This window comes from Chlamydotis macqueenii, chromosome 22 (genome assembly GCF_036417535.1).
Source record: "Chlamydotis macqueenii isolate bChlMac1 chromosome 22, bChlMac1.mat, whole genome shotgun sequence".
Lineage (NCBI taxonomy): Eukaryota > Metazoa > Chordata > Aves > Otidiformes > Otididae > Chlamydotis > Chlamydotis macqueenii.
In genome coordinates, this window is record NC_141577.1 from 5,726,572 (window position 1) to 5,753,482 (window position 26,911).

Below are 26,911 nucleotides of genomic sequence, written 5' to 3' on the forward strand. Positions count from 1 at the left end.
AGGAAGATGCATGACAGAGAAAGAAAAGTAGGAGAAAATGGAAGGAGATAAACAGCTTGAAGCAGCATTAAGTAATATCACGAATCCAAGAGATCTAGTGATTTATTTCTTAAGACTGTACTTCCACGTAAGCAATCACACTTGCCATAGACAAGCCAGGTGATGAAGGCATACATACCACAACTTATTACTCCACATTAAAAATCTGGGAGAACATTTTTTGATAATTTATGACTGGATGAAATTGAGCAAGAGGAAAGAGGAAAATGTGTGCAAAGTATCAGGCGCGGTGTCCCAACAGTGAAATGGGTTGGTCTGTCCAACAGCCAAGAGAAATCCCTTCCTGTGAGATGCCACTCAGCTGCTGAAGGCAAAACACTGGCCTACCACAGATCAAAGCAAAACTTCTTCTGGAACAAACAGGACCAGGGTTTCCTCTATCCTCCTCTCCATTTGCTGGGGCATATTCCTGTTCCTGCAGGAACTGGCTGCCTGGGTCCTACTCACCAGCTAGCTGAAAAAGAGCACCAAAGTGACTGTAAATAAAGCTTTGTCTGACATTTGAGTTCCTTTCAGTTCTGCTTCCCTAGCACACAAAGAGTAGCTGTTAGCACTCAGTCTGAAGGGAGGCACTGATTCATGGAATCACAGAACAGTTTGGGTGGGAAGGGACCTTAAAGCCCATCCAGTCCAACCCCCCTGCAAGGAGCAGGGACATCTCCAACCAGATCAGGTTGCTCAGAGCCCCGGCCAACCTGGCCTGGAATGTTTCCAGGGCTGGGGCATCCACCGCCTCTCTGGGCAACCTGGGACAGTGTGACACTACCCTCATGGTAGATATTTTTTTTTCCCGATGTCCAGTCTAAATCTACCCTCTTTTAGTTTAAAACCATTCCCCCTCATCCTCTCCCCACCTTTCCTGCAGCCCCCTTTGGGCACTGGGAGCCGCTCTCAGGTCTCCCCGGAGCCTCCTCTTCTCCAGGCTGAGCAGCCCCAGCTCTCTCAGCCTGGCCTCGCAGCAGAGCTGCTCCAGCCCTCTCAGCATCTGCGTGCCCTCCTCTGGACCCTCTCCAGCAGCTCCACGTCCTTCTGATGCTGGGGGCTGCAGAGCTGGAGGCAGCAGACTCCTCCTCCTCCTGGCAGAGTCCCCCCTCCCCTGGCTCCCTCTGCATTCCCGAACCGCCCTCGGGAGCCACCACACCGTCTCCCGGGCCAGGGCCGAGGTCTGCAGGGCTGCAAATCACCCTCCCAGCCTCCCCCGGAGCCGCTTTCCCGGCGGCGCTGGAGCCTCTGCGGGACGGGCGGGACCGCAACCCGCAGCATCCGGTCGGCAGAGCTGCCAGATGCAGCATTCGCTGACACCGGGTCGCTCCCCGCACGGTCCCCTCCGCCCGGTGACACGCAGCAAGCGCTGACGGGGGCGGGCAGGAGCCCCGGCGGGGCGGGGCGGGGCGGGGCGGGGCGCGGTGCTGGTAACGGCAGGTCCCGCCCCGCCCTCCCTGAGGCGCGGGAGCCGCCTCTCCTCCCCTTTACTGCGCAGGCGCCGAGGGAGAGCTGCGCCTGCGCCGCGCCGCGCGCCGGCCTCATGCGTTTCCCCGCCGAGCCGGCTGGCAGCAGCGCGGGGTGCGCTCCGTCCCGCAGCCCGCCCGCCACGCACGCTCTGCGCGCCGCACCGGCGGGCACCGGTGAGCGGCAGCGGGGCGAGACGGAACAGAACGGAACGGAACCGAACCATGTGGGCGGGCGCAGGGGCGGGCGGGACCACACGGGTCTCCGGGGCGAGGGGGAGACTGGACGGGTGGCGGGCGCTGGTGGCTCGGCGGGGGCCGCGCCTGCGGCGGGAATTTCTGGCGCGGGGGGAGAGGGGGGGGCTGGCCCGCGCTGACCGGCGAGGCACTGACAGGGGAGTGGCGGGGTGGGCAGAGAGGGGAATGGCCCGGGGGGGGCTCGCTGACAGAGGTGTCGGGGTCCGGGGCTCCCCCAGGCAGCCAGTCTGTCCCCGCCTGGCCCGGGCAGAGCCCTGGCTGAGGCGGTGTCGGTGTCAGGCAGGCAGGCAGATGAAGTACATCCTGGTGACGGGCGGGGTCATCTCGGGCATCGGCAAGGGGATCATCGCCAGCAGCATCGGCACCATCCTCAAGTCCTGTGGCCTGCATGTCACCTCCATCAAGATCGACCCCTACATCAACATTGACGCTGGCACCTTCTCCCCGTATGAGCACGGTGAGTGACCCTGCGGGGCCCAGCTGTCAACGGGCACCCGGCCCTGAGCTGGGTGCCAGGGTCTTCCAGGTGGGTCCTGGGTCTGGCTTTGCCTGGAAGGAACCCGCTGGCTTTGCACAGTGGAGCAGTTTGTTTTGGGTCCTGTGCGTGGGACCTGGGAGCCTAGCCTGTCCGGTGTCTACGGCCTGACTGGTGGGGCTGGTTGTGCTGCCAGCGAACAGCAGAGCTGAGCTCTCTGTCCTTTTATCACTGCTGCATGGTCGAGGGATTCAGTCCTCAGTGTGGTAGTCCTCTTTGTTATATAAGGCTTTTAGTTTTATTAGCTACTCTTAAACTTGCTGTAGCAGTCAAAGATTGTGTCTCTTTACATTGAATTCTTCCAGCTGTCACAGGCAAACCCAACAAATTGCTGATGTGTACCATTTCCCCTTGATGTGTGCACTTGTGCCTTTTTCTTTGTGCCACAGGAGAGGTGTTTGTGCTAGACGATGGAGGGGAAGTGGACCTGGACCTTGGTAACTACGAGCGCTTCCTTGATATCCGACTCACCAAAGACAACAATCTGACTACTGGGAAGATCTACCAGTATGTCATCAACAAGGAGAGGAAGGGAGACTATCTTGGAAAAACTGTCCAAGGTGACGTGAAACTTCCTTTCTGATGCTTAGGAATGTATTCTGTATTTCTGCCCTGGTTGGATGCTTTTGCCTTTCATCCTAACTTGAGGTCTTTATTACATGCTGTCCTTGTGATGTTTTTTGTTTGTTTTTTTGAAAGGGGAAGTAGAAGACGCACCGGTGCAGGTGTAGCAGTGCGTGCCATAGTGAATTAGGTTACCTGTAAGTCGCTCGAAGACTTGCAGTGCTCAGCAATGTAGTGCCTAGAGTTTGGGCTGTAGGCTGCACTTGGGTCCAGCTGTCTATCATAGCCAGTACTAAATGTGAATAGACTTCAGACTAATATACCTGTGGATTATTGTTACTGGTTAAAATGGTTATTGCTTTTGATAACTGTCGTGTCATTAGAAAACCCAAAGGATCTCTGATCAGATCAGTCCCTTCCCTTTTTAAATATCCTCCACAGCTGGTTTGGATAAGGATTTTTACAGGCAGCTTAAAACAGAGTAACATTCTCTGCTTACAGCAAAGAACTGTTTGTACTTGAATCTTCCAGCCTAAAGGAAACATTGCTTACATGTGTTTGAGGCAGGATTACATTTCCTGCCAAGGCACTTCGCTTGAAAGTCACAGCCAAGAATAGTCATTTCAAAAATGCAGATTTCTTTAAAGACACGTTAGTGTTCAAGTCGTATGGGAAGCACTGGCTAGTTATTTTCATTAATTTGCTCTGTAATGAGTTAGAGAGAGAAACGTGTGTGGGTTGTGGCTTTAACCCTTGCCTGGATTTCTCTTTCAGTTGTTCCCCACATCACAGATGCGATACAAGAATGGGTAATGAGGCAGGCACAAATTCCTGTAGATGAAGATGGTGTTGAACCCCAAGTTTGTGTGATTGAGGTTTGTAGCTCTTGCAGGAAAAAAAAAAAAAACAGTTTTGCTTCTTGTATGGAGTAATCTGGACTCTACATGTATTTTGCACAGTAATTTTTTTTTTTTTAACAGTGAAGTTCAGCTTTGCATGTTGTTGAGTTGGTTAAAAATCCCTCTTGCTAGCATCACTTATTCAATCAAATCTTTTGAATGCTCTGTGTCTGAATCTGCACGTAGAAAGACTTAGGTCTTGGACAGTTATATATTTTGAGATGCTTTGCTCTCTACTGTAATGTGAATTGTCTAGAGCGAATTTTAGGTCTTGTAACTTCATGTAGCAAAGTCTGAGTTAGTCATGCTGTGCTCTCCTCTTCCTTGGTGGATGGAGGGAGGGCAGGTAAATCGCCCTCTGGAAGCACCTCTTTCCTCCTTAGGAGTAAAGGGAGCCTTGGAGCGGCTAGTCCAGGAACAGACCTGGAAAAGAGAATGGCACAAGTTAGTGGTGACAAACCCCTTGCAGTTTCTTGTGTTGCCAGAGGAGACACAGTAGGACGAAGGCTCTGAGACAGTGCTGCTGAGGTGGCTGGCAGGATATGCTAACACAGGAGAGGGAGCTTGCTAGAGTGCCCGGGTCATTGTGTCTTAGGACTCTCCCTCCAGCTTGAGTGGTAGTTTCTGTTCCAGGATTCACAAGCCTGGATCCTGAAGTATCTAGAGGCACTGTCTAACAACACACAGGAGGCTGTCAGTGCTCCAAAGAATGCCTTGTGTCCAAACCCACTCTATATGATTGCTAAAATTTAATATCAGTTCTGCTTCTTGGTTCGTAAATGATAGTTTTTTTTCCCTGAAGAGAGAATCAAGGTAAAGCTAATGTCCCTGGAGAGAGGCTACCCGTACGAGAAGCTGTATTTCTTATGGCTTTTTGAATTTTGGGGAAATCATGAAGGTAACCCAATAGTTGGGGTGGAGTGGAGGCTGTGGAGGTGCATGCAACTGGTAAATCCTGGTGCTCTTCATGTTAATGATGCTGCTTTTAGGGGGTCGGAGGGAGGTGCTGTGGAGATGTTTTAGTATCCTTTTATGTATGTTTTCGCGTGCTTTAGCGTACAACTGCAGTAGGTGGTGTTTTGGTACTAACTTTAACTCTAAATGTTGCTGTCTCTTTTAGCTCGGTGGGACGGTGGGTGATATTGAAAGCATGCCTTTCATCGAAGCTTTCCGCCAGTTCCAGTTCAAAGCCAAAAGAGAGAATTTTTGTAACATACATGTCAGTCTAGTTCCCCAGGTAAGGACCCAAAATGTTTTGGTGGTCAGAGGCTTCTGTAATCCAAAACTTGCTTTGTAAATATGTGTTTCTGAAATGCTATATCTGTAGGCACTGTTAAACTTCTATTTCTACGTATAGAATCATAGAATAGTTTGGGTAGGAAGGGACCTTTAAGGGTCATCCTATAGAAATTTCTGGAAGAAATGCAGAGGATTTATGGTTACGTATTTGAAAAGGTTTGCAAGAAGTGAACAGAAACTTCTCAAAGTGTGTAAATGTGTAATAAATAGTTGGGAGTTGCAGCAAATACAACTTTGCATCTTTAACTGCTGTTTTTCTCTATGGAATTGTCTCTTAGCTTTTACGGGTAAACTTGCTTTCTAGGGCTGAAAACTTTCAGTTTCCCTTCGTTTGCATAGCCCTTCATTTCTTCAAAGCTAATATAAAACTCAGTGATACAGTCACTCTTCACAGCCATTTGGACTTATTAATAAGATCATATTCCAAACTTTTCCTGGAGTTCTTTAATACTTCTGTTGCTGTGTGCTTTCCCTTTCCACCCAAGATTTACATTAGCTGTAGTTAATGAAATAGCTTGAGCTACGTTTGTAATTTCAAAACAACACTGTGTTTTGAAGCATAATCTTTTGTTTTCCCCTAGATGATATTTTTAATGTGTGGTTTGGTCTTTAACATAATTCCACAGACTCTCACGTCTGACTGCTATGTAAGCCGTAAGAGTCAAAATATCCTTGTGTGCCAAGTAGATGAGGTGAACTCCAGTTAATACCAAAAGCGTATAAAGATGTTTTATGCTATGTGATGCCTGATATGACCTCCTCTCTGTATTATGTGCTCTGGTTTTGGAGACAATTTACAGTCAAAATTAAACAGAAGAAAATCTCTATTGCAGGAGTCACTGCTGAAAAAATTCTTCCATGGTTATGTTAATAGGACTGGAGAGCATGAGTTTTCCTTGTCTTGTAACTGGATTTGACAGAGCACCTTGATAGTTACTGGAGTGCAGATCAGTCTTTGTTCTCTTCTTCTCTCCGTCTCTTTCTTTCCCGTTCTGACCCTGCCAGGTGATTTACAGAGAAAAAATTAGAAATATAAATATTAGGCATTTGGAGGGAGCAGTGGGTAAAAACCTTAGGATTTCTGCTTTCTCCTTCCCTCACTGTAATGCATACCCACTTACTGTACAGATGTGAGCTCTGGTTTCTGCCGGTTGCTTTCAGTCTTTGAGATTAAAATGATGGTGTACAGGGGTATTTGAAGTTCATGTGAATTGTTTAGGAACTGAGTCGAAGTTTTTACACAATTAATGGAGTGGAGAGTCCTGATTAGCCTGATAAGTCATTGCTATATATCATCATAATTTGATATACCAACTTCTGCTCTTCTCTGACCAGCCAAGCTCTACAGGAGAGCAGAAGACTAAACCCACCCAAAACAGTGTTCGTGAACTCAGAGGTCTTGGTCTCTCACCAGATCTGGTAAGGTTTGCTGCATGGCTTTCAATTTAAAAATGTGGTACTGACATGTTGCAACAACATCCCATTCTAATTAATGCTTAGGTTGAGAGCTCTTGTGTATTGGTAATAAAGATTACTTCTACTTAATTGGGTTTTTTCCCCAAGTCATGGAGACTGCAGAAAGACAGCTTTTTTTAGAGGTTTGTTACATGAATGTCTGAGTACTTCTGTTTTACTTCACAATCTTGATGCTGCTGTTCTGTTAGATTGTTTGCAGGTGCTCCACTCCATTGGATACCTCAGTAAAAGAAAAGATTTCCATGTTCTGTCATGTTGAACCAGAACAGGTAAAGATTGCTGTCTGCACTTCCTTGCAATAAATATTCTAGCTGTTTGTCAAATGCTGAGTGGAGTTTTATCTGAGCATATAGTGGTTTTGTGTTCTAGCTGTGTCTTTTGTTAGCTGCATAATTCATTTGAATGAATTTTGTCTTACATGGGTAAGGAATGCCGGTAACCGTTGCAAAAATAGTCCTTTTTATGCCAGCACCCAGGTTTTATTATAAAGTAGTTAGCGTAGGCTTAGAGAATTGTATGGAATCCAAGGTATTTTCTGAGTAGCTGGTTTTGACGTTAATTATCCTTCCACATTCCTTCTGTGAATACAGAAGAATGAGATTTTTCAGTATTGCAGGATAAAGAGTAGTTGCCCAAAATTAGGTTTAAAGAACACATGAATGTGTTCTGTACAGTGCTTTTGTCACAATATTATTCTTCTGCCCAAGACTGCACAGAAAAGTTGAAATGATGTTTGAGAGACGCATTACTTCATGTAAATGTTATGTGATGTGCAAAAAGTCCATATTGGCACGATTTTTTTTTTTTATCTTGAGACTACTTTGCATAGCATAGTCAGAGGTAGACCTTGGAAAATAATCAAACAGCCTGTAGGATAAATATTAGAACTTTCCAGTCCAGCTGGAACTTTTAAAAATTTTGTCTTTTTGTGAGAGACTGAGTATCACTTCACAATTCCAGGCTCTGTCAAGAAATTTTTATTAATTTCCAGTACAGTGAGATCAAACAGAGTCTTGCAGTTTCAGCTGTTACATTCAGAATTACCTGGCAATGATCCTGATTTGTCAGCAGTACAACATCTACCTCTTGTTGGCCAGGAACTGAAATTTAGCTGGCTCTTCTCATTCACTTTCCTGGAAGTTTAATGCAATTTTATATAGTTGTTTCTCTGACTGCAGCTGGACTTGAACTGAGAAGTAAGTGCTATTGATTATAATGGAGAAAAATATGCAGCATAGGGAGTTTTACTGGTGCAGTGTTGAACTTTACTTTCATGTGAGGCAGGAGAAATGAGGATTTAAAAATAGTTGTGCCAGTATATTTTTGATCCTTAAAGTACAGTGTCATTCTTGATGGACAGGTGACAGTTGTCCAGAGCCGTCTTTTCTTTTCTGACGAAGTGCGTTTCAGTGAACTGGAATGGTTGATGTAGATATTCCTCCTTGACTTAGGAGTTGCTTGCTCATAGTTGTTTAATCCTAATTTTGATGAAGGACCCCCTGTAAAATTTATTCCTCTGTTGAGATTTCCTGGGCTTTAATCAAACTGGGAGCCCTGGTTAAGCATGAGAGTGATGGCAGACGGGGAAGCTGGGCTTGTGGCAGTTTAACAGTAGTTTCAATTCAGAGTCCTGAGAAGGCTGTATCACGGGAGATGTCTCTCTTAAAGTGTTCTTTGAACTTTGCTGTGCACTCAGGGAACTTGCATAGCAGCTGACTTTCTTACTGCGAGGTTATCGTGTTATAGCCCCTCCCGGGGAGCTCCCGTGAGCAGAAATGCCTGGAAAGTGTTGAAGGATGAGCTTTTCGAGTATGTGGAAACTAGTACTGGGCTGTTCAAATGTTGTTGTGTTGTTCAACAGCTGTTGTTTCCTGGAAGTTCAGGTGGTCAAATGGTTGTCTGCTAGAGATAAGCTCTCTGAATATCTTTCTAAAAATAATTGCACGGGCACTTAGATCTATTTTAATGACATTTATATTTTATGAACAGGTCATCTGTGTTCATGATGTCTCCTCTATCTACCGGGTTCCTCTGTTGTTAGAGGAACAGGGAGTTGTTGACTACTTCAGACACAGGCTTGACCTTCCCATTGAGAGGCAGCCCAGGAGGATGCTCATGAAGTGGAAGGAAATGGCTGACAGGTGAGCTGCACCGCTGGGTGTAGTTTGAGTTAAGACTCTGGATTAGTTTCTGTTGTTGGTTATGAGGTGATACTTCGTGTTCCTCATGTGTTCTTATGTGGTCAAATTTTTTTCTCTTTTTACCACAAAAATACATTTTCTTCCTGGATGTTGAACTGTTTGAAAAAGATTCATTAACGTGAGAATCCTGTGAGATAGCACTGTTGAGTTCCTTATCTTGTGTTGGTAGTGTACTGTCTACCTTAAAACCAGTTTGAAGTAATGGAAAGGTGGACAGCTCTGCTCTCTCTTTTTACGCAGAAAACATAAAAAGTATTGAAATCCTTTTGTAGGCGTATGTTGGAGTCATCAGGAGTGTCAATAAAAATGTGTCTTTTGAGTATGCTTTCAAGCAGGTGACACAACTGTTCTGTAACTGTTCTGTCTGAGAATTCTAGGACATGTTTCTTCCCTGCAAGAAAAAAAAACAAAAACAACTCCACGTTTGTGGGGAAATAGTGGATTGAATCTTTTAAGTTGGTATTCAGACCCTTTCTGAAGCCTGAAATACATTTGTCCTTATCCAAAATCAGTGTTCAAGACCAGATGTTTCCCTTCATATGCATGACACAAGCCACCACTGTCAAGAACATTTTCTTTTGACAGGGAAACCCCTTCCAGCTTGGTGGAAGATACTTAGCAATTCTGAAATAAACTTTAAACAATCTCTTACACAGCATTCTTGGCTACAGCTAAGTCCCATGCTGCCGGGTGAGGATTGAAAAGCAGATTGAAAAAGGGTTGACAGCGGAGGCAGCACAGCCTTAGGACTGTAGAAGTCCTTTCTGTCGGTCTAGCTGCTGGAGTGAACTCAGTCAGAAGCAGTGTGGGAAGCTGCTGTGCAGTATAAACATATGCAGGGTTGTTCTTTGATCCTCTCTCCTAATAGTTTACTGCAAACTATGAATCTGGTACAGCTTCCTGAAAAGCCAATTTGGATCTACTCAAAGTGGCTTTTCTGCATAAGGAGACATGAGAATTTATACATGACTTTCTGCAACTGTTTGTCACTGTTTGGTTTTTTTTTTCTTTTAATCTTACTTTGATGTTTTAAAGTCATAATTATTAGAAAACGTCATCATCTCTGTAGTTGAACAGACTTTCAAGAGCCCAGCTGTTTATGTTACTTGAAAAGCTGGATAGAATGTAAGTGATTCCTTCCTCCATTTCCTGTTAATGGTGAAGTAACCCTTGTGTTTTGGTTTTGTTTAGGTATGACCGTCTCCTTGAAACGTGTTCCATTGCGCTTGTTGGCAAATACACCAAGTTTTCAGATTCCTACGCGTCTGTTATTAAAGCACTGGAGCATTCCGCACTGGCGATCAACCACAAACTTGACATTAAGGTAGAGGAGGGGGGGTGTGTGTGTGTGTGTAAACTGCCCCCCCAGCTCTCCTTCCATCTATAGTGCTGCCCATCTTAAGGTTTTTTCACAAACCCATAGACAGTGAGGGAGAGTTGATTCAGCCAGTGAACTTGAAAATTGTCCTTGGATTATGGCATGAAAACATCTCTTGTCAGGCGTAAATCAGCTTCAGAGCCAACTAGCCTTTCATCCTGTAAGATATACAAGGTGTCTCTGTAATTGATGGGAACTTTTCCGTGCTCAGTGTAGCGTACTGAACTGTGATAGAGTGGTAGACATATTTGAGGAGGGCACTGTTTGCTTTAATTTCTCTGGCAGTTGTTGAAAGTGGGGGTTTTTTTTGGTTGTTTTTTTTTTTTTTTTTAGGGTTGCTGCTCTTAACTTTGTGGTACTCACAGGTTTCGCGATGCTTCTGCCTCAGCTTTATTAATGCTTTAAGGCTGATTTGGTTGCACAGGTGCTCGTAAGGGTCTTCGTTATAGCTAGATGCTCTGAAGAAGTGAAATATGTATCTGTTGTCAGAAATTTTACTTTAATTTAAATATACTTTTAAAATATCCAATGGTTTCATGATGACGGTGAGTCATAGAAATAGGTGCTTGCTTTATAAGAGCGCTGTTCTATGTTTGGGTTACTTTTCAACTTACAAGTTGAACTTCTCAGTAGAAAAGAAGAAAAACAAGTAAAACTGGTGAAGGGAAAACCCTGCGCGTTCCTGACACAACTGTATTTGTATGGTTCTGCGAGCCCTGCACATGGAGATCTTACGTTGGGTTAAAGAACTGTTTAGCAGTATTCCAGCCTTAAAAAATAAAAAATCGGAGGGAGAACAAAAAAATGGTTGTTCAAAAGGCTTAGCAGACTGCCAGAACATTCAGAAGTTCAGAAATACTGGAGTACTGGAGGTGAGAAACTGGAAATTTTGCAAGTTTTTTCCACGTAGCATCAGTTGTACCTCCTTTAATTGAAACAGCCTGTGTTTCACCGTATACTATTTGTTCTTTAGCATCTCTTGAAGATGAAATGATGTACATTTGATGAGATAGCGATTCAGATTTTTTTTCTTGCTGTGTGGTTGTTTTTGTCTGCATAGCTGTGTGTTCCCATCTCACTGTGCTCCATTAAGACTTCACATTTAATGAGTTTGGGTCTTGTGAACTTCATGGACATCACAGCAGAGCTGCAGAGAGGGGAAGCCGGAAAGAAACCATGGTTTCTGTTTGTGCATTGGTAGTAGGATGGTGGGGGAAAGCAGTTTTGTTGACTAGCAAACAGGAGATCAGTCCAGAAAAAACACGCAAGCATCCAGTAGGAAACAAATCCAGAACTATCCAGGAGGAATGATGGTATCTTAATTTAATAAGAATTAAGATGACCCTATATTTACACTCTTGTGGCAGTATCTCATCATCCTTTTTTGGATTTCTTCCCAGTATATAGACTCTGCTGACTTGGAGCCAGATACTCTGAAGGAAGAACCTGTCCGATACCACGAAGCGTGGCAGAAGCTGTGTGGTGCTGAGTAAGACTCTTAACGCTCTGGCCGTTTCTTCGGAGCATGTCTGATAAACTTGCTGCTATTGACAGCTGGAATTAAGAGCCTCACTGGAGACTGTTTTCTTAAGCACTGCACCAGTGTGCTCTGACACTGCCCCAAATAGGATGAGATGTAAAATGAAGAATTGTTTACAAAGTGAGGGAGTTTGTGAAAGGTGGCAGCAGGGGAGGTGATTGTGCAGATGAAGATACTCACAGGCGTAGTGGGGAAACAGGGTGAGAGGAAATAAGGGGAGGAAAGGATAGGCACTGGCAAAGGCTGTTAAAGCCAAAGAGAGAGGAGGGGAGGTGTAAACGTGGTATGAAGTTCTTTAGGAAGAAAGCATGAGAAGGGAAAAAGCATTAGCTCAGAAAACAAGAACAAATGGGGCTTGTTAGCCTTCAGGGATGCAGGCTTTGGGTAACACTAGGAAAACAAAGAACCTCCTGCAGAATTTTGTGTCCTTGTGCCTGCAGCTAGGACAACTTGACACTGCAGCCAGCAACTTCCTCCTGTGTTTGCAAACATGTTTGATGCGGAGCATGAGAGTCATGCAATGTGAACCACTGTAGTGTTGTAACCTGCATTGTATTTCTCAGGAAGGTGAAATGTGCGTTTATAAAACGTTTCCCAGAAAAACTCTGTGACATTTTATGTGTTGGCTTGTGTGAAGTCACACGGAAACTGCTGCAGACAGACCTTGACACATAGGGTACTTCAAAGCCATTTTCAGGAGTGAGGTCTTGCAAGTCCAAGATCTTACAGGAGAGAGATGGTACATGGTTGGGAGGAACCACGCTGGTGAGCCCCATGTGAATGGAATTTTTTCATCCTCATGCAGTGGAGTTCTGGTTCCTGGTGGATTTGGTGTTCGAGGGACAGAAGGCAAAATTCAAGCTATTTCCTGGGCAAGAAAACAGAAAAAACCCTTCTTAGGTGAGAAACGTGTTTCATCCATAAGAAGGAGGAGGTTGAATAACAGCCTGGTTTGCAGCAAGAGATCTGATCTTCGTTAGTATATAGAACGTACGGTTTTGAAGAAGGCCGAGGAAGGCAGTGATCTGTGCTCAGCTTCACTGGCTGATGCAGCCGTCTTCTGTAGCTAGCTCTGAAGTGGTCGGAGTTGGCTGGGATGTGATGACGTGGAATCTTTATAACGAGGGGGTAGGAGTCTTGGAGAAAGTTTCAGAGGAGGCTGTGGTGACCTTGGCACGAAGAAATATGTGACGGCGTTTAAATGAAATGGACGTAGAGAGAGACTGGAAATGTTGTGTGAGCAGAGTGGATGGGGAAGGGAGGTGTGGAGTAAAACTTGTCAGAACTACTTGGTGCAGAGTGAACAGGCCCCTAAATCTAAGTCAAAGCTCTGTCTCACCCAGGTTTTCCTCTGACTCGGGACTGCTCTGTGAAGGGGTGTGTGCTTTGCCACGCGGGCTCAGTGGTCCTTGTCCTGACTTGGTCTGTGTTCTGCCTTGCCTCCCGCAGGAGTTTGTTTAGGAATGCAGTTAGCAGTTGTGGAGTTTGCACGCAGTGTTCTTGGTTGGCAAGGTAATTGCACAGAACTCTTCCTGGGTTTTGGTCGTTTCTTTGATTGCTTGAGTAATACCTATAACTTGTTAAATACCAGTAGCTTTTTAATTTTTCATTGGTAGCTAGATTTAATTTTTTTTTTAGGCCTGTAAAATTCCCCATCTCCTTTGCTAATTTAAAGGAAAAAGAACAATTTCTTTATCCTGTTCAAATAAAAGTCAGTGGAGGAAGGCATGCTTGTAATGACAGAAAACTTTCTATTGCTTAGAGTGAGGCTCAGCTCCTGAATAAAAGACCTCGGAGTTCTGCCTATGTGTGCCAGACATCCTAAATTCACATTATAGCCAGTGGGAATGAAGACGAAAAAGCAATTCAGCTGACCAGGCAATTGCAGGGTCGAATTGCTTTCTGGGCTCCACTACTTGAATTGACTGGGTCCCTGTTGTCAAAACTCCCTTCAGAGCGCTAAATTTAGTTTCTTGGCCTAAGTCTGAGTCTTACTAGTAGTGAAGGTAGGGGAAGATGTATTTCTCAGAGTACTTCTACTCCCTCTCCCCTCCCCGGCTTTATTTAAAATACTCTAAGCTGTTGAATGTGTACTTTTCCTGAATGACCCTTGCTTTCGTCACTGATTGCACTGGACTAGTTGCCCTAAGATTGCAACCTCCAGGCAGTCTCAGAAATTCCTGCCAAGCAGTGCTGACAGAGGCTGCACCGGCAGCTCTGCGCAGGTGAGTGGCTCAGCTCAGTTGAGGTTGCTGCTTGCCAGGAGCATGGGGATGAGCTGTGCCTGGGGGAGGTCCTGGAAATGCACCTCACAGTGTGAGGGGCTTTGTGTTTCTAATTGAGGAACGTTACATTGCAGATGCGAACTCGACAGAATTTGATCCCAAAACCGCTCATCCCGTGGTGAGTTTATGATGACTCGCTTCTAATATCCTTACTGAGACAGTCTTCTCCGCACGCGCCTGTTGGTGCAGTTAAGAGATTGTTACGTCTTGTGGCTTTTGTCTTCCATCATTTACTAATCTGAAAAGAAAATGTCTTTGCCTAGTCGACTGTATGGCAGTTGCTGCTTCATAGAAGATTGCAGTGCTTATTATAGGTGAAACACTAGTATTTTTTTGTTGTTTTGTTTTAATTACACATTTTCGTAAACCAAAGCATTTTCTAATAGGTCCATAAAAGGCAGTTTAAAAGCTAACAGATTTCACAGAGTAAACTGTAAAGATTTGGTGATACCCAGATTCCACTGCCTAACTGTTTAATTTTGATCGCAGAAATTAACACAGACAGAAATTAAATCCTTGGAACATTTGTGGACAGATCTCTGAACCTGCATTTCTTAGGCTGCAGGCTCTGCGTGCCTTGTCCAGCGCCCGCCGTAATGACCGCTTCTGCTAGAATTTATAATGCTACTCAAAAGGAAGAAGCTTGATAAATAACTTCACAAGCTGATTTCTTTTTAAAGTATAAGTGATTCTGATTTGGGGATTGTGTTTCTGTAAATTTGCTTGCCTGTTTGTTCAGAAAATAGCACAGTATTAGTGTGTGGGATCTATGGAGGCTTTGGCTGAGACCACTTCCTATGCTGAAGCTTCCTGAATACCTGCAAACCTTCTCCGTGTTCTGTGCAGCCTTCACTAGAATAACTCAACTAACTCAACTGGTTCTGTTGCTCTAACTTGTCAAGACAGCGTTCCTTGGGATAGTTTGCTTGTTCTCTGTATGGATGTTTTTTGTTTTTTTTTTTTTGTTTTGTTTTTTTTCCCTGTTATCATTTTTCAGAGTCCGCATGGGACTATTATTCCTCCCTCAGTCCCACCTCCCTCTCTGAATACTTTTCGCAGGTCATAGACATGCCAGAACATAATCCTGGGCAAATGGGTGGGACCATGAGGCTTGGCAAGAGAAGAACACTCTTCCAAACCAAGAATTCGATCATGAGTAAGGCATCTCTTTAGCTCTTTTGGAAGTGTTTCCTGGGAATGACATGCAGGTACGGTGGGTATGGGGAAGTGAGACCTGGGAGTGCTGAAGCGTCATTGAATGGTAGGTGTTTGCAGAGTTTTGTTCGAGTGGTGAAATGGAGATGAGTTAATATCATGCGGACTGTTTGGCATTTGCTCTAAGAAATGTCGTTTTCCTTTTGCTGTAGGGAAGCTGTATGGAGATCATGATTTTTTGGAAGAGAGACACAGACACAGGTTTGAGGTAAAAATGCTGTTGTAGGTATTGAGCTTTTCTGTGTAAGCCAGACACAAGAGATTATGTTATTTCTTGCTTCTGGTCTTCTAGGTCAATCCCGAATTGAAGAAGTGTTTTGAAGAGCAAGGTTTGAAGTTTGTAGGCCAGGATGAGGAGGGAGAGCGAATGGAAGTGGTTGAGTTGGAAGGTGAGTGCCTAAGCAATTAGTTTGTGGCTGTAGGTATTTACAAGGGAAAGTGTTCAGAGAGTGATTGAGCAGGTTTTTGTGCGGGACCAGTCCAGGCTCCCTCAGAATGATTCATCTGTAAAATTACACTAAAAAAATCCTGCCTGCCTGTCCATGTAGGGACAAAAGGCAGGATAGCAATGACACTTCTCCATCATCAGGGCTTCAAGGTGATCAGTACTTCCATCTGCAGTTCAGCCACAGGCTTAAGAGACTTGACATTAATATTTTCTGTTTCCTTCTTTTAGAGCATCCTTTCTTCGTTGGTGTTCAGTATCACCCTGAATTCCTCTCTAGACCAATTAAGCCATCTCCCCCATACTTTGGCCTCCTCTTGGCATCTGCAGGAAGACTGGCGCATTATCTACAGAAGGGCTGCAGGCTCTCACCCAGGTAGGCTGAAGGAAGACACCACTCAGACCTTTCACAGAGCAGTGCTGCTTCCTGCAGGATAAATTGGAGAATCCTCTTGGCACAAGGTTACTGTGGGGTAGCTAGCGGTTATTTGCAGCATCTCTTCTTTCCACTCTTCCTTTGAAACCTCTTGTCTTGCATTTTGAGATTGGCTGTAGTGCCACAGAGCTGTCCCGCAGTGAGGTCCCGACTTCAGGGAGAACAACCGCAGTCTCGTGTCAGTCGGAGGTGTTTGGGGAAACCACAGCTGGCCTGCTCTGCTGGGTGGCTGGAGACCTCATGGGGTTTTTCCCACTTTCCTTGTACAAGCCCTAGGTACAAGTTGGTCCTTAAGAAACTTGTACCTGTTGATTCTTTGGCCCTGGTTGCTGCAGCTTAATTTTTTTTTTTTTCCTGCTGACTTAAGCTTTCTGTGTTCTCAGTTTGCAAAGCAACTAATGTTTTGGGTAGACTTAATGGTGTATTTACTTCCTTCTGCTGCTCCCTAATGCCCTGCAGTTCTGCTCAGCAGTCGTGGCAATATGCAACAAATAAACATCACTTCGGTAGTGAACCATTTTCCTCCTTACAGAGGAGAACACAGGATTTGCTTGCATAGCTGGAGAGCTAACACACACTAAACAAACCCAAACTAAATGCAAAAGAGACGTAGCACTGAATGTGTTAAACTAACGCAATGCGAAAAGGAAAGCATTGGCCTTTCTGGGTTGAGCTGCAGTGCAGCTGCACCGCAGGAATTCCTGTGTCGATGTCTGGAGAACGGCTGTCAGTGGTGCTCTGACTGATCTGCTCCGAAGAGGCTTCTATGTGAAGATGCCTCATTTCAATGCTTCCAAGGGTTGAGGGATATTTTAATTTCCTGCTTTTGCACATCCGAGTCTGAAATGGCTTCTGAGAGCAGAGAGGCTGAAGTTTCCTCTGTGCTGCTGCATCTTGGAGCTTGCTCTTGGAGTCTTTTGTGATTGTGATCGCAAATTGTTTCATGGGTAGCAAATAATCTAAAAATGTTGGTGGCAGTTACAGCCCCGTGGTGCTCCCCTTTATCCCTGTGCTCTTGTAACTCTCCTCATGTTTTCAGGTAAGTCTCATCGCTGCACTCTCGTGGGGTTTGCAGGTGACACCAAACTAGGAGGAACAGACACTTGAGGGTGGGACTGCTGTTCGCAGGGACCTGGGCTGGAGGAGCAGGCCAACAGGAACCTGATGAGGTTTGACAAGGAGAAATGCAGAGTCCTGCATCTAGGAATTCCTGGCAGTAACACAGGCTGGGGACTGAGCAGCCTGGGAGCAGCTCTGCTGGAGAGGTCTCAGGGAACAGCAAACTGAACGTGAACTGGCAGCGTGCGCTGGCAGCAGAGGAAAGACAAACGGTGACCTGGGCTGTACGAGTAAGAGCACAGCTAGCAGATGGAGAGAAGTGATTACGTCTCTTTACTTGGCATTTGTTAGACCACGTCTAGAATACTCTGTGCAGTTTTGGGTCACCCAGTACAAGTAAGACATTGATAAATTGGAGAGAGTTTAGTGGAGGGCCACTAAGAAAGTCAGGAGGCTGGAGGAGTTGGGCTTGTTCAGCCTGGAGAAGGGAAGGCTTCAGGGGCGACCTAAGAGCAGCCTGCCAGCACCTGCAAAACCTTATCCGGAAGATGAAAACTGGATCTTGACTGAAGTGCATGGTGGGAGGATGAGACAGTGGGCATAAATTGAAATAAGAGAGGTTCTGACTGGATATGAGGAAAAACTGTTTCACCATTGGATCAGTCACGCGTTGGTGGAAGTTGCCCAGAAAGGCTGTGCAGTCTCTGCACTTGGAGAATTTCAGAATCTGACAGTAAAGCCCTGAGCAGCCGTGCCTGATCTGATAGCTGTCCCTGTGGTCCCTTCCAGTCTGAATTGTTTTGTGATTCTGAAAGAGCTGTTTAGTGGGTTAAAAGCAATCAGCTGTTACTGGGAGGCTGAAATAGAATGACTTAACGGGTGGTTAACCAGTCTCCTGTTTCCTGAGTTTCCTTTAGAATAACTTTGCCTTATAAAATGCCTATTATATATATGTAATAATTTTAATTCACAAACCTTTAAAATTGATAATGACTTAGCAGTTTTACCAAACCCCACTGATTCCTGATGCAAAACTAGGTCTACAAAGCACTTGTGCTCTGTAAAACAAAATATTTCTGAACTCTGCAGGGACACCTACAGCGACAGAAGTGGCAGCAGCTCGCCTGACTTGGAGATAACAGAGCTGAAGTTTCCATCAGTCAATCACGACTGATTCCTGGTAACTTGTAATGACCTCAACCTCCTTCCTTACGGAAAAAATTCCTTGCCCAGTCTTTCCTCCTGCCATCCGAATGTTTCATATTGATTGGTAGAAAACTGGCACACCATGAAAAGTGTTGGTGCTCACACATGTGTTCCAGCTGTGCTGAGGGATGTGTAGCACCTCCTGTCTGTGTTACAGATGTGGGTGGGTATTTCCTCAGCAAACCGACATGTAATAAAATATAAAAATACGCGTGGGAGTTGGAGATGAAATCCAAATAAAGAAAAAAAAGTGCAATTATAGCACATTCCTGAAAATGGAGGCAAAGCTGAGCAAGGGGTTACTGGATTTAGAAAGTTTGGTATTTTGGGGGCAGTCTCTCACCTTTGCCAAAGAACACTTTTGAGACGGCCGTTCTCCCCTGTCTCTTGACGGAGCAGGTTTCTCTGTCAAACCAGTGGGCTTGAGCTCTGCGCTGCAGTAGCTGCTGCAGATGTTACATGGATGCAAAAACTGGATGTGTATAACTGGATGTATATAATCCAGTCTTGGATGGGGGACACTAAACCCTAGCATTCAAACTTCACCAGCAAAAAAGGTGGGCTTAATTTTGAAATGAGTTCTCCCCTTGTGTGGCAGGTGATTGTGGGCAGAACACTTCCCTTCTGCTCTGGCTGGTTGTGGGTGGTGTTTTTGGAGGAGTTAAGCGGCATTTGTGTACGCGCATGTCGAGTGAGAGCAGGGGTTTATTGCTGAATGCCTCCTCCCCCTTCTCTCCTCCTCCTTTTCTTCACGTAACAGATGCTTCCAAATTTAACTGCAGAGTGAGAACGAGGGTTAGCACAGGTCTAGCACAGAAGTAGTTCCCCACCCCTGGTCACGAGACTGGGCCTTAGCGGTGCTGAAGACAGCTGGGATGGCTGGGTGTGGGGTTGTTCCCGAGCTGGTACAGCAGCAAACTAAAAGCTGAAGAACCCTCTCTGTAAATTCTTATCCTCCTGAAGACACTCCAAACTTCTGGCTCACTGAGGATATCCCGTGCGCTCCCTGATGTGGCAGGTCCGGGCACTGCGTTGATCCCCAACAGCCTGGAGGCTGTTCCCAAATGCAGTTGTGGGGCAGGTGACGCTGGCTGGTGTGGTGTCCCCTGTCCGGCTGACTGGCCTGCCGGAACACAGCTCAGCTCAGCTGCCTCCTCATAGCTGCAACAAAAGGAAGATTCTCCTTTGGTACCAGCAACGGGGGGTGCTGGGAAGGGCATGACGTTCATTCTTAGCTTAACAGTGCTTGCTCCCTGCATTTTATTTAAACGTTGACTTCCAGCAGGGTGATAGCTGGTGTTAGTGTTGCCGTAGTGCCCCTGTAAAACTGACAGGCACAGTCTGTCCTGGAAGAGGAGCGTGGGCAGCTCCCACGTGTTACGCTTGTCTGGGGTGACCTGTGTCAGACTTGGACTTTCAGCAGGCTGTGCAGTTCCAGCCCGTTGCTCTTCCCCGTCAGTAATTCCTGCTCCTTTTCTCCGTCCCCAGGTGTGTCTTCGCTGAAGAGAAGAGCCTTCGTTAGATTTTTCCAGGCATTCTTACAGCAATAGCTTGAACACTGTCAGCTTTGGGCTTTTTTTAAGTTATGGTTTTATAATTTTTGTTATGAAATCCTGTCCCTTTATTTCCTCAACTCTTCTATCCTGTGTTTGTTTTCTGTGTAGATTCTGGTTATTTCTGGAGAGCTCATTGCAGCACGTGCACCTCGACTTTCTTCAGTTAGCACAACCTTGGAGATAAACAGCAAATTTGGGGATGGGATTTGCTGTGTTGGGGAGAATGCAGTTGCACACTTCCTCTACCATGCACTGGAAGTGCACTGCCATGAGTGCTGGCATGAGTTTGTATCTTGGACACTGACAGTTGCGTTGCTTTTTCCAGCCTTTTCTGCTCCCTCAGCAGTCTCTGTTAATTACTGGTGGGATTTCGTGGATGACGCTAGATTTCGGGGGTTGCTCAGTTGTGCTGTGCTGCAGAGGATGGGTCTGCTCAGCTTTATGCATTATTTGGGGGGGGGGGGTGGACATTTTGTTCTGTTCTGATATTTTTTTTTTTTTCTTCAATAGTATTTAAAAACATTTGGCACTGGTGGTCTTTTGGTGCATTCATTGCCAGCAATGAACTTTTAACCAGGAAAATCGTCCTGGAGTAGAGTTAATCTGGAACACGATCAGCTCTAACTGTGATACGCCACTCTGCAGGGACGCATTTGACTTGGATTATGTGAACAAATAAAAAGCAAAACTGTCAGGAAAGCCCACCGTGGCCTGAAATGAGGTTAGGCCAACTGTCAGGCCTTTCCATGCCAGTGTTTGCTGGTGCTGCTTCCTGGGCTGGGAAACCTCAACTCCTTGCATCAAGGGGGAGGTGCAGAGGAGACAGTGAACTACTTTCAGGTGCTGCCTTTAAAAGCTCCCGTTGTGATTTGCCTTGGACTGAACAGTTCATGGTGCTTTTGTTTTTTTGTTGTTGATTGGAAGCGGAGCCTTCCGTTGCCTTTTTTTTTTTTTTTAATAATTCGGCAGAGCCGCGTGTCCCGCGCTCGATGCAATGCAGAGTGCTGTTTCCTGCGGGAGGGGCTTCGCGCTTTGCCCACAGTGTTACCCCGTTCAGTTTGCAGATGTGTGCTGTCCTGCCATGACCAGCTCAGCTTTGCAGCTCTGGGGTGGGAAATGCACTTGCTTTTTGTTTTTCCTGCCTCTCGCTGCAGTATAAGCCACGCAGTTTTTGGTCTCTGGTAATTCAGAAGAAAGGATCTCGGCTGTCTGAAGTGGTGTACGTTCAGAGCTCCTCAGTTCATTACAGTTTGCAGAAAGCTGTACGGCTCGAGCCTGGCTGAGTCTGAACTCCCGTGTTATCTTATGCCAAACTTAATTAAACGCTGTCCTGTCTCATCTTAAGTGATCTTTTCCGCAGCCTCGTCGTGCTTTATTCTGCAGTTATTCTAAATATATGCTGTGAAGCTGCTTTTAGCCAGGAAAGCTTTGAGCCTTCTTTGTGCGTGCCAGTTAAAGGAGTCTGCAAAAAATTATCAACTGAATCGAGATCTCCTCTGTCCTGAACAAACATGGGCTGGGAAAGGCTGGTCCTGCAGCAGCGTGAGATCATTCCGTGCGTGCAGCACAGGTTCGTTTTCTGTCTCCTGAAATGGTTTGGTTTTGGCTAAAACTGCGCACCTGACTTGCTCATTAAATGTGTGTTTGTAATGAAATGAGCAGCTAGCCCCAAGCTTGCTCTATTGCCTCCACCGTTCAGAGGGAGGAAAAAGGACCAGACTGTACTGTCTAGTTCTAAATTAATCCACTGCACGGTGGAAGAAGTTTGCTAGCTGTATGTGCAGTGGTTTTTAGATGTGCATTTCCAAGGTCTCTGAAAGGATGAGGCTCCCCCCCCCCCCCCGGCAGAAACTGCCGGTTTGTAATCGGTGACGCTGCGCGCTCCTCCGCGGCTGGCAGCGCTGCTGGCGCCGGTGGGCGGGGGGGGGGCGGGGTGTGCGGGGCTCCACGCAGGAGCAGCCTCGGCCGCGGGCTGAGTAACCGGCTCCCCCTGCCCCGAGCGGCCCTGGGGACGAGTGTCCGGGGCCACGGACCCCTGGGCAGCAGGCTCGGGCTCTGGCGAGGAGCGAGGAAGCGCTTTCTGGCTACCCACCCCCCCCCCCCCCCCCCCCTCACCTGGCTGTGTCCTGGCTGCAGCCGGCTGGGACCCCCCGGCTCCGCTCCGCCACGCCGGCCCCGCTGCGGGCAGGGACACGCTCGTTCCCGCGGCTGTCCCGGGAGGAGACGCTGGCTGTGGGGGCACAGGGCTGGGTGCTGGCACGGTGGGGCTGCAGGTCCCCGTCAGCCTGGGCTGGGAGCCTCACGCTGTGGGCAAGCGGTCCAAGGGGCGAAGCTGGCCCAGAGGCACCCGAACGGAGGTGCCCAGCGAGCCCCAAGGCTGCAGGAGAGACCTGGGGTGCTCCTCCCACCCCAGCCCGCCCGGTGCCAGACCTCCAGGACCAGCCAAGCCCCTTCTCCCCAGCAGCACCCACCCGATTGCCCTCCCTGGGGCTGGGCATCTCTGCTGCCTTCTCCGGCCCCCAGCGCCGTCCCTTCACCGCCCGCCCCTGAGCGGGTGGCACAAGGTGCTCCTGGCGCAGCTCGAGCCAGGACCCAAAGCCCAGGCCCACCACACGTGAAGGTGAGACCCCAGCCCCCCGCCCACTCCTTGGCTTCACCCCCCCGTGGGGTGCTGCTGCTGGAGTTCCAGCCTGGCCGAGCCCCGGGACACGAGCAGAGCACCCCGCCGTGCGCCGTGGGTGCCCCGAATGCCCTGTGGGGCCTGGCTGAGCCCCCAGCCCCTGCTGCCACCCCCCTCCCTGTGGGATACGGAGCTGCCCTCCGACAGCTCCCAGGGGCTCCTGGCTGCCCTGCAGCTGCCCAGATGTGGGGTCCACGGCCACGGCAATGGTCTGTGCTGGTGAGCCGCGAGGGAGCTCGGGGCTCAGCTGGTCTCCCCCTCCCACCTCGTGCCCACGTCTGGCTGCGGGCGGTGGTCACCCAACCTGTGTTCACCCACCCGCTGTTCCCTGCGTGTGTGTGTGTGGTGATGGAGCCCCTCCTGCAGTGCTTCTCAGACAGGGATGCCCCTGGGTGAAACCGCCCCGGAGAGCAGCGCTCAGCTGCTCCAGATGAAACCAAGCAACGCTCGAGGACAGCAGTGACCAACATCCCATTCCCTGTCCCCACGGCCCCCCCACAGCGCCCGTGGGAGATGCTGCCAGGGCCCAGCCCAGCACTCCCATCAGTGCACGCACACCCGGCGGGGAGGAGCTCCGTTATCCTTTTATTTATAAACAAACCAACGTAAAATAAGTGCGGAGGAAAGCACTGGCTGACCCCGCACGGGGACCTGTCTGCAGCGGGATCAGTGCCGGCTAAAAACGAAGGCCGTCCCAGGGCCAATGCTGTGAGTGCCAGGGCTCCGTGTGTGGCTGGACCCCCCCCCACCCCGACCACCCTGGTGCAGCAGCAGGGACTGCAGCACAGACTTCGCTGTACAACAAAAAGCTTTATTACTTTGGAGGTTGGGGGTGGTGTTTGTTTGTGGGTTTGTGTTTTGTGTTTGGTTTTTTTTTTTTTTGCAACTTTTCCCCTTAGGGGTAAACCTGACCCAGAGCAAGAGACGAGAGTTGTTCAGGGCGCGGGCCCGTTCTGCTGCTGGCCAGGGCCTCGAGGTTGGCAGGGAAGAGCGTGAGATGCTGCTCTGGATGCTCAGCAGGTGAGCTAAGGACAGGAGGAGGAGGAAGTGCTTGCAGTGGAGATTTCCTCGTCCCAGCCCTTTGGTCACTGCAGAAAGGAGGTGCGTGCCGTGGGTGCGTGTGTGGGCATGCACCCGGGCCGGCCCTCACCTGCGCTGGCCTCGCCCTGTCAGCCCTTCCCCGGCTCGCCCCAGGCCGGGGCAGGCGATGCTCCAGGGGACGGGCAGCAGTCCCCCCAGGCAGCCTCGAGGCTGCTGCCCAGGGCACACGGCGGCGAGGCCTCCGCTCCGCTCCTCCTCTTGCAGCTGCAGTGCCGTGTCTGGGACAGCGGGTCACTGCCCAAGTGCCATCAAAAATAAATACATCAGAGTGTCTGAAACAAACAGGTGCCCCGGCTCGGGGAAAGCCCTCACACGAAGAGCAATGAAGGGACAGGTCACCACAGCGGGATCCTCTGACTTGTCAGACCCAACGCCCTCTTGCACGCGCTGAGCTGGGATGGACCGAAACCCCAGAGGACCCAGGAGGGCCCCTGGAAGACGAACCTTTGCATTTCTGGCTAAAAAAAAAAAAAAAAAATCTCCAAGAGTTGCGAGTTCAGCAACAGGTAGAAAAATCATTTCATTTTAAACAGACAACTCCTTATTTAAAAAAAATTAAAAAGAAAAAAATAATGCAAAAAAAAAAAAAAGCAAAAAAAAAAGGAGCGAGGAATCAGTTGAGTCCTGCAGCATCCAGCCAGCCTCCAATGCTGACCCAGGCCTGTCCTTGCCACGGCTACGCCAGACCCAGCCATGCTCGTTGGCTCTCCCACAGCTCGCTCCGTGCTGCCGGGCAGCGCTGTGTGCCACCCCGCGGCCTCGCCCGTCAAAAATAAATATGAAGGCCTCCATCGCTGGCCCGGCATCCCCGGCGGGAGGAAGGCTGGGCACAGAGGGGCGTGCAGAGCTCGGCAGATGAGTGGGCCCCGGGACGGGCAGGCGGGGGCAGGGTGGGGGGGGTGGGGGGGGGGTGGTCGTTGCTCTGAGCTTGCCACGGTGCCACGGGGGCCGAGCGTGGGTCGGGGGCACCGTCCCCATCGCAGCCGGGCTGCTCAGTGAAGCGCGGAGCATTCAGCCTCACCGGCCCACCGCTCCTCTGAGGGGTCGGGAGCCGAGGGCCGCCCCGAGCAGGCGAGGCCGGGAGCGCAGGAGCCACAGCGAGAGGGAGAGGAGCCGGCACGAGCACCCAGTCCCCACGGGCTCTGCCCGGAGCCGCTGCTCCATCCCAGGGAAGCAGGACCGGGAGCCCACGCAGAAGCGCCAGCTGGGCCGCAGGGAGAGCCTCTCCGCTTCCAACACGACGCCCACGACTGGGTCCGGTGCGAAGCCCCAGGGCCAGCTACATGCCAGCCTCCTCCCAAGCACCTGCTGGGGCCTGGCTGCTGGCGCGGGGGCGGGCGGGCAGCTGGACCCCCGCAGCGGGGCCGGGGTGTCGGCGAGGTGTCCGTCTGCGGCGTAAATGGGTGTGTGCATGCGTACCTGTCGGCAGGCGAGCGCGGGTATGGGTGGCCAGGAGCGGAGCTTCCAGGATCCGTCCTGCCAAGCGTCCTTTCAGAACTTGCCTTGCTTTAGCTTGTCGATGTGGTAAGTGAGCTTCAGGGCTGGCCCCAGCTTCAGCCCCATGTACTTCATCATCATGTCACTCCGCAGCAAGAGCAGGGCTTTCCCGTCGATCTCCTGCAAGGAGGGGAAAGGAGCGCTGGTGAGCACCGCCAGCTGTGCGCAGCTGGATGCCCGAACCCTTCCCACTGAGCCGGGCTGTGCCCAGGACACCGGCAGCTGAAGCAGCACAGCTGGGTATGAAAGCAGGGCTAAACTGCAAAGGGTTGCACGAAACTGCAGCATCCCAGCATGGGCATCCCTGCATCCTGCCCTGCCTGCAGCACGGGGGTTCAGCCCCAGACCCCCACGTGGTGCTGGGAACACTGCTGGGTGATGAACAGCTGGGAACCAGGTCCAGCTGTCAGCAAATCCTGAAGAGAGGTGGGGAGGAAGGAAAAGAGGGGGATTTCCCTAAGAGGGGAAGGATGGAGGCAGCAGCAGAGCAGGGCAGCAGTCCCTCTCGCAAGGGCACTGTCATCCCACTGCCGGGGAAACGTCCTGGGCGAGGATGCGCCGGCCCTGACAGCAGTCCTGCCACAACACGCGCAGCCCCCAGGTCAAGGCTGAAGAAGGTGGCAAGGGACCACACCCTGCAAACCCAAAGGGACTGCCACTGCGTGCAGAGCAAGTTTCCGGAGTTCCTCAGCAAACTCCCAGCAGCTGGCAGAGCGACGGCGGAGCAGCACATCTGCAGCAGGGCTGATTTCAACCCACCGCTTTCAAAGGTATCTGGTGCTTTACAGTTGAGGCAGCTGTGCCGCTCCGGAGGAGAGGGACCACGAAGCTCAAAATAACTGGAGAACCGCTTTGCGCTTGCCATCTGCAAGTGGAAGTTTTCCAGAGCCTTGCAGCACTCCTTTCCTTGACCTGGTCCTGGCTTGGCCAGCTTTGCAGTGGACAGGTTTCCATGAAGAAAACGTCAATGGACTTATAAATGAAAAATAAAAATCACGACCTCTAAAACCAGAAAACCCTGTCCTGTGTCGATGCTCAGGTCTCACACTTGGTAAGCTCTCCAGTACCAGGCTTGTACTGCTTTTGCCTTCTCAGGTGAAAGTGAAGCTGTTCCTCAGGATGCCAATACGGAGCGCTGCCATCCCTCAGCAGAGCAGAGCACTCTCTTGCATAATTAAAACAAAACATTTTTCAAGTACTAGTTGTTCTAAACCAGAAGTAATTAAAATAAAGAAAAAAAGAGAGCGTTGTCCCAGCCCAGCACAGAGCCAGAAGCATCCCATCCAGCTCTCCTGCCTGCGGAAGACGGGCATTTTCTCCTACTGCTCTTCTGAGTTCACCACCAGGTATAACACGGACGGAAGCAAGGGGCAGAGGGAAGATCAACCCTCTGGCAGGAGCCAGGACGAGGAGCTGCCAAATTTTTTGTAGCTTTAATTGTACAAAGTCCACGCTGTATATCGCAGCTACTTTTCACTTAAAGACGTGCACAAGAGCCAGAGCCTTAGGAGAGCCCTTCTTATAGGAAACAGGAGTTTAGCAGCACCACGCTCAATGAATTCCACTTGGAACATGTTTCTTGCCAGGAGAAATTTGCTACCAGGTGAATATTAAGACTTCAGGATGAACAAGGTTTTGTGTTTTCAGCACGAGGGTTCAAATCCAGCTAAGAGCTGAGCTCTGTACGCACAAACGCAGCGGCGCTTGGAGCCTCAGCTGGGCTGTCATGTCTTCCCCTCGATGATTTCGGAGTAAGAGGATCCCACGCCTGAA

At 48.8% G+C, this 26,911-nt stretch overlaps 2 protein-coding genes across 14 annotated transcripts in view; one reads left to right on the top strand and one right to left on the bottom strand.

The window, feature by feature from the left end:
* The first annotated feature begins 1,574 nt into the window (after window positions 1-1,574).
* CTPS1 (CTP synthase 1) lies at window positions 1,575-20,810 on the top strand. 3 transcript variants are annotated; one of them, XM_086765074.1, is made up of 19 exons: window positions 1,575-1,685; window positions 2,046-2,223; window positions 2,691-2,861; window positions 3,640-3,740; window positions 4,885-5,001; window positions 6,399-6,482; window positions 6,728-6,808; window positions 8,529-8,680; window positions 9,932-10,064; window positions 11,519-11,607; window positions 12,464-12,558; window positions 13,108-13,170; window positions 14,018-14,061; window positions 15,003-15,099; window positions 15,311-15,366; window positions 15,451-15,547; window positions 15,835-15,979; window positions 18,188-18,278; window positions 19,793-20,810. In XM_086765074.1, the coding sequence occupies exons 2-18, from the start codon at window positions 2,058-2,060 to the stop codon at window positions 18,270-18,272; spliced, it is 1,776 nt and encodes a 591-aa protein (XP_086621200.1). In that variant the 5' UTR covers window positions 1,575-1,685; window positions 2,046-2,057; the 3' UTR covers window positions 18,273-18,278; window positions 19,793-20,810. The 3 variants fall into 3 exon arrangements, with proteins under 3 accessions (XP_086621200.1, XP_086621198.1, XP_086621199.1); XM_086765072.1 differs by having other exon boundaries at window positions 1,581-1,685; window positions 2,050-2,223; XM_086765073.1 differs by having other exon boundaries at window positions 1,581-1,685; window positions 2,050-2,223; window positions 20,371-20,810.
* A 3,705-nt stretch (window positions 20,811-24,515) lies between these two features.
* The window catches only part of SCMH1 (Scm polycomb group protein homolog 1), a 72,268-nt gene continuing 69,872 nt past the window's right edge, over window positions 24,516-26,911 (bottom strand). For all 11 annotated transcript variants that reach the window (XM_086764863.1, XM_086764865.1, XM_086764861.1 and 8 more), the window contains one exon: window positions 24,516-25,258. In XM_086764863.1, the coding sequence (XP_086620989.1) occupies window positions 25,133-25,258 (126 nt within the window). In that variant the 3' untranslated portion in view covers window positions 24,516-25,132. The remainder of the gene's footprint in view (window positions 25,259-26,911) is intronic.

What these genes read in the sequence shown, in the direction of transcription:
- CTPS1 (XM_086765072.1), top strand. Translation starts at nt 1,586, where the DNA reads ATGCGTTTCCCCGCCGAGCCGGCTGGCAGCAGCGCGGGGTGCGCTCCG. An exon ending in CAGAAGCTGTGTGGTGCTGA is followed by an intron (nt 11,608 to 12,463) that starts GTAAGACTCTTA and finishes ATCCTCATGCAG; the next exon opens with TGGAGTTCTGGTTCCTGGTG. An exon ending in CAGTGTTCTTGGTTGGCAAG is followed by an intron (nt 13,171 to 14,017) that starts GTAATTGCACAG and finishes GTTACATTGCAG; the next exon opens with ATGCGAACTCGACAGAATTT.